Raw genomic sequence first — 6,419 nt, 5'->3', positions numbered from 1 at the left:
TATATATATATATATATATATATATATATCATTTTTTTCCCTTTAAGAATGGTTTTAGGTGTTTCTATTTATAAAACTTGTCATATTAATATATTTTTAGGGCCAATGGTGTATGGAGGAGCCTACTGTCCATTGTCATGCATTGAAGAGTTGGAAAAACTTGGTGTTACAGGTGTGTGATAATGTATGTGGAATTAAAATTTGTAAACAATAATTTCTCACAGTTATAATTGTATCTATATCACTGAACATATTTCCCCTTTTTGTACTTTGCTAAGAATATGAACATCTTGTCATCCATTTCATTAAGTAGGTGATAGCTCCTAAACCTGTACCACTATTTTATTTTTATGTCTCTGCAGAGACTATTTTTTCTATTGTTTCTTCTTCTTCCAAACAATTTTCAATTAACCACCAGCCCGGCATGGCTAGGTGGTTAGGATACTTGACTCGCAACCTGCAGGCTGCAAGTCCAAATCCCCTTCCCACCAAACATGCTCACCCTTTTGGCCATGGGGGCATTGTAATATGACGGTCAATCCCACTATTCATTGATGAAAGAGTAGCTCAAGAGTTAGCAGTCAGAGGTGATGACTAGCTGTCTTCCCTCTAGTCTTTCACTGCTAAATTAGAGACGGCTAGCACAGATAGCTCTCTGGTAGCTTTGCTTGAAAATTCAAAACAAACATACAAACAATCAACCACCGTTCCTTCATGGTGGATTGACTTGGAACTTAATAAGGTTATACCTTGGTCCAGTTTGCCCAATATGTATATTTTGGGCTTCTGTGCAGTCATATTTACAGCAATCAAGATGAAAATTGGCACAAATATATATTTTCATATGCCCAACACAATGACTTAAAAAAGTTGGATTTACACATTTTGAGTCTTTTTTTTTTAGAGGAGTCAGAGCTCAGAAAAAAGCATATTTTTGGGCTTATTGGTCAATTGCTAGACCATATTTTGACCACTTTACATGAGATTTGGTACTAAGATACTTTTGTACAAACAAAATTGTTGGACTTGCCAAATTTAGTAATTATAGGGGGGGTCATGATGTCACAAAAAAAATCATAATTTTAGGGTTTTTTGACAACTACTCTGCTGTATTGTGACCAGTTTCCATGGTATTTAGTATAAAAATACTTTTCCAAAACACATCTCCACTGATGCTTTAGCTTTATCCCAATGAAAGTTTCTGTTCTCTGTCTAGCTAAGCATTGTACTTTGCTTGCTTCAGTATTTATACCCTAATGTATTGGCCATAGCGATTTTAATCTTGTAACTCTCTACCTACATCCATGCACTTTATCTACCAGATCTGCATATAAGCTCCCCGTTATTACTTCTTTTTCACTTTTTCTCGATGGCAGAAATTATGGTGCTGGTCTTATGATGCAGAGGACATACAGTTCTTCATACTCAGAGAGAGAGAGTCTTACATGTGGTCGTCTTATGTTTTTACTCCTGTTGGCTCTGAGGCTGAGTTTGTGGGGGATCAAGGGTGGACTGGTGACAATTTAGACTCTATATTTCCCAAATATTTCTTTGCTTGATCAGCTAATCACGAGCCTTGGACAAACATTCTGCATCCTGCATCTTAATGGCAACTAGTACACCAAGTTGGTAATGTTTTGAATATTTCTCCTATAGCTTACAAATCTTCTTCTTTATGGGGGGGGGGGGGATCTTTTGGAGAGAGAGAGGTACCTTGGTTGAGGGAATTTGTCTTCCTGCTTCGGCCCTTAGAGATCTCAGAGAAGCTCCTTTTCTCAGGCAGTTGATTTTTGCTGGTATTCCTGATATTCCATGGAATCTTGAGTGGATGTGGCCCATCTCCACACTTACCTCTCTACCCTGGCTTCTCGACTGTTCCAAAGGGCTTATACAAGATGGTTTCCTGCATCTCCCACTCGAGTTTCCAAACATTCAGCTTTGATGCCATGATCCATTGGAACACAAGGGCGATTCTAATCTTACCAACAGGTATCCTTCTCTAGGGTGGAGAGCAGACTATGGTATCAGTGACTACCTTATAGGGTCTGGTCCTGTCGGGTCTTGAACCAGAGGGTTCGTGTCAGTATGGGAGACCTTCACCACAGATTAGTGAATCATTCAAGTTTCCAGGAGAGGATTGATTATCCAGTTAACATTTCCTCCTCCATTGTATTTCATACTGGTTGGCTTTCCATTCCTCATCCATACAGCTGTCAAGCTCAAGCCATCCAGGACCTTTGGCACAAAGAGGCCATAGAGCATGTTGATTCCCCTCTTTCAAGGGTTTTTATTCCCATCTGTTTGTAGTACCCAAAAATATGGGCAACTGGTGACCTATCATCGACCTTTCTTGTCTCAATCATTTATTCTTGCCTCCTTGGTTTACAATAGAGACATTTCTTTCCCTTTGGTGGCATTTTTCACCAGTCTTTGGATGACAAAATTCGATGTTATCGATGCCTACCTTTGTATTCCGATTGCAGAGTCTTCATAGTGTTATCTACATTTCATGCACTGCAACCAGGTTTTTCAGTTTCATGCTTTTCCTTTTTGCCTCACATCTGCACCATACGTTTCTTGCTGGATAGTCAGATCCTTTTCATGCCATTCTCACTTATTGGGCATTTACACTCACCATTACATGGACGACTGGCTTCTTCTCACCCCTTCCTGCCACTTGCCAGAATTTCACACTCAAACTCTGTTATCACAAGTTGTGAAAGCTGAGATTCTTATAAAAAATTAAAAAGGAGAAGTCTATTCTTATTCCCACACAATACCTTGTCCATTTAGGGATATTTATTAATTCCATGGAAAGGGTAGTTCTTCAAATACAGTTTCCTCCTTTTCCACCAGAATGTACAGTTCTATCTCTTTTTGGGGTTGTGGGCACCCTTGGAATCACTCATTCCTTTTAGTCCGACTCACATGCAGACCCTCCAGTGGTCATTATGGGACCAGTGGAACATATGCAACCAATCGGTGAACATGTTCAGACTCAGTTGGGACTAAAGGCAGTTAGTTCATGCAATATTATCAAGTGGTTGTTGATATCATGTGATCTTTAGCATGCACTCATTGCTGTGAAAGTAAATAAATATATGTATCCCCATTTTCCAGTGCAAACAGCAGTGAAGTTAGGTTAGGCATACCTGGCTCCTGAGTTTTGGGGCTGGCTGCTAGATCTGAAAATATTTGTCAAGGCCTGGTTTATCTCCTCCCCCCTCGCTTTTAAACTTTCAGTGATTGTTTATCAGTTTAATATGTTGGAATCTCCATGCAAAATTTTTATGCTTTTTTAAACAGATACTACTCAAACAGTAAAACAGCTCTTGTTTAACTGCAAAAATACTTCTTCTTTTGGTGTCATTACATTAGGTAAGGAATGTTGTTAGCTTGATTACTGTTCATTATAGCTTTAAAGGTAGGTACAACTGCAAGAAATTAACACCAAGAACCTAAAAACTAGAACCCTAGTCACTAGTTTCCAGCAAGAGAGCACTGAAACATGTTAAATACTGGAAAAAATAGTTGAGAAATATGCTTTTACAACTATTTCTCAACAGCCATTTAAAATGAAATTCCATAATTTATTAATAATATGGCTGGATCATTCTGTTCTTATTTCTGAGGAGTTCCAATGTTCAGATTTAGACTTATACAGACCCTGTTAGTTCACTACTAAATTCCAGCTAAGAAATGTGACCTTGTGTAAGGCACATAGTTGATTGTATTAGCAATAAGTACAATAATAAGGGATTACATTTTTGCCATGTTTCCCAAATCTGATCAGATCTCATGTACAATAAAGAAAAAAAAGAAAGGACTACATGACTTAGGAATGCAACACACCATGAAGACATTTTCTTTTGATAAAATCAGTGTTGCATGTGAGAAACATTTCACCACTGAGTGTTTCAAGGTGGATTTATGGTCTCATTTATGGTGATAAAACCATGACAATATCTTGTGGAAGGGCGAGTGCCAGTGCTTTTCAAACATTGCTCCTTTCCATAAAACCAAGGGAAAGGAAAACAAATGGAGACCAAGATAAGGAAAATATATTTTAAATTCTTCTTCTAAAGTCATTTGAAATACATATATATATACAACTTCTCTGCAACATAGTTTCTCATGATCTAAACTCGTATGTAGAGTAATGGGTGAGTAAGGTATCAATGTTTGTACCTCATGAACCATAGTACAACCTAATGTGTAGTGTTATCCATGGAACACATTACAGTAAGTAGTTACAAAATTATTATATTGTTTTATGGTTTTTATTACCTGTAGTGTTAAATTTCCTACCTACAACATTCTCATCCTACCATTAAAAAAGGTTCTATGGGAAGTTTATCTAATCCTTTATAATTTTAAATATCTTGATAAAACCTCTCTTAGTTGATCATCTCCATTGTTCAAAACAGATCCAAATCCTTCTTTTTAGCCCAAATTTCCAGCATGTTATTATCTTTTCTATAATAAGGGGAATATCATGGAAAAGAATTTATAGTCAGTTCTTAGAACTTATTAGATTTTCATTAGAATTAAATCAAACCAAAAGAGATTATTTTTCTATAGACTCTCACTACACCACCTATGTTTTTTGTTCACAAGTTTTTTGAGTTATTTTTTTGGTTATGTGATGTGTCTGTGCTAAATCACATTTTCAAAAATATACAACTTTTTTATATTGGTCTTAAAAAGAAGAAAGTTTAGCCTCAGAGTATTTAAGAGATACAACTAAATTTAAAAAGAAAAATGTCATTTAACAAAAACAATGAATTATAAAAAATTTTAAAATAAAAGAATGAGTAAAGAAAGTTTGCTGAACAAAGCCAAATGCACAAGAAAATTATTGTTAAACAAAAACTAATTGATCACCAACCCATTAACAGAGAAAAGTCCAAAAGTTGGAAATGAACAAAGCCAAATGCATAAGAAAATTATTGTTAAACAAAAACTAATTGATCACCAACTCATTAACAGAGAAAAGTCCAAAAGTTGGAAAGGACTGTATAAAATCAAAACTAGTGCTTATACTGTAACACCAGGTATATGAAGTTAAATCATATGTCTTAAGTAATTTATCAATGAAATGCTTGTATAAATAAACATAAGATATAAACATGTTCTCAATGAATACAGAAAATTGTAAAAATGTGAAGCCTCCCATCAAAGAGTATCTTCATTATGCAGTATATAGTATGTATATTTGGATTAGTTTTATACCTGTTAAAATATGTTTTATTGACAAACCCATTTAAGGCCATGCAAAAACATTTAGATGATTACACAGATTTCTTAGTGAGATATATGTATATAAAATTGAGTATGTTGTAACATTTCTTATTTAATATACTGTTAAAGTCAGTATGAAAGAAATTAGAGGAAAAGTTTGATATCTCAGTGTTTACTGATGCTTTTTTACTTTTCATAAGTTTGAAACATTACTGAATATGTTAACTGCATGTACTTAATGAAGTTATATAAACTTAAAATAATTAGTATTCTGGAATCCAAAATGTTTAAACATTAATTAATAAGATCTGGTAAAATTTATTTTTGTGCATCGTCATATTCTGTTGGTAACAGATTCAAAAGTTTTGACAGAAGAAAAGAGGGATGAACTTTTTTGAACTAATCAACAGGTCAAGTGAGTTCATGGGTTGGATTATAGAAATACATTCCCCAACAACAATCAGCAACAATATGCTACGCAGGCAAGTTATTGAATACCTATATAGCATGCTTTCTGTATATATTTTTTAATACACTGAACAATAGTACTTGGTTTCTATATTTTGTACTTTAAAAAAATTTACTTGTACAAGTGATAGCTTATAATCTGAAGTTTGTGTGTGTTTTTGAAATTTTTTAGTTTCATACAAAGTAGACCTGGCAAGTTTAGTGACTAATTTACTGTCTTGTGTGTCTGGGTATTGACAAAAATATAACTCATTTCATCAAATTATTTTAGAAACTTTTCATTTAACCTCCAGATATTGGGAACCTAGTTTATTGGGTATTTTAAAGTTTTTCTTATCTCTGCTACATGAAGATGGGTAGATGCAAAGTTAACATTTTTCAGAACAGAATTATTGAAATACTTTTTTTGTACATATATAAAGTTTATTTTGATATATTATTTGTTTTTGAGCTCAGTATTGTATTCTATCAGTTAAATTTAAATATATCTCTAGAATACTGGCTACCTGGGAATAAGTTTCTGTACATAATTAATATTCACTCAGTTGTCAGTAAAAATGGTGCTCAAAGAGGGTGTTATGAAAGCTTTTCCTTTTAATTAAAAAATAATTAGATTTAACATCTTTCACTTGTGATGAGAATTGTGTGTGTGTGTGTGTGTGTATATATATATATATATATATATATATATTATTGTATACACAGAGAGA

The 6,419-nt window shown here is 34.2% G+C and overlaps 1 protein-coding gene across 1 annotated transcript in view; it reads left to right on the top strand.

Annotated features, from left to right (window-relative positions):
- Positions 1–48: 48 nt before the first annotated feature.
- Positions 49–6,419, top strand: part of LOC106464647 (ribonuclease H2 subunit A-like) — a 31,717-nt gene continuing 25,346 nt past the window's right edge. Inside the window, 3 exon segments of the mRNA XM_013924806.2 lie at positions 49–172; positions 5,596–5,633; positions 5,635–5,723. Coding sequence (XP_013780260.2) covers positions 49–172; positions 5,596–5,633; positions 5,635–5,723 — 251 coding nt within the window.

The sequence above is a fragment of the Limulus polyphemus genome, unplaced genomic scaffold (genome assembly GCF_000517525.1).
Source record: "Limulus polyphemus unplaced genomic scaffold, Limulus_polyphemus-2.1.2 Scaffold1709, whole genome shotgun sequence".
In the NCBI taxonomy this organism is placed as follows: Eukaryota; Metazoa; Arthropoda; class Merostomata; order Xiphosura; family Limulidae; genus Limulus; species Limulus polyphemus.
This window is presented reverse-complemented; position numbering and strand designations above follow the sequence as displayed.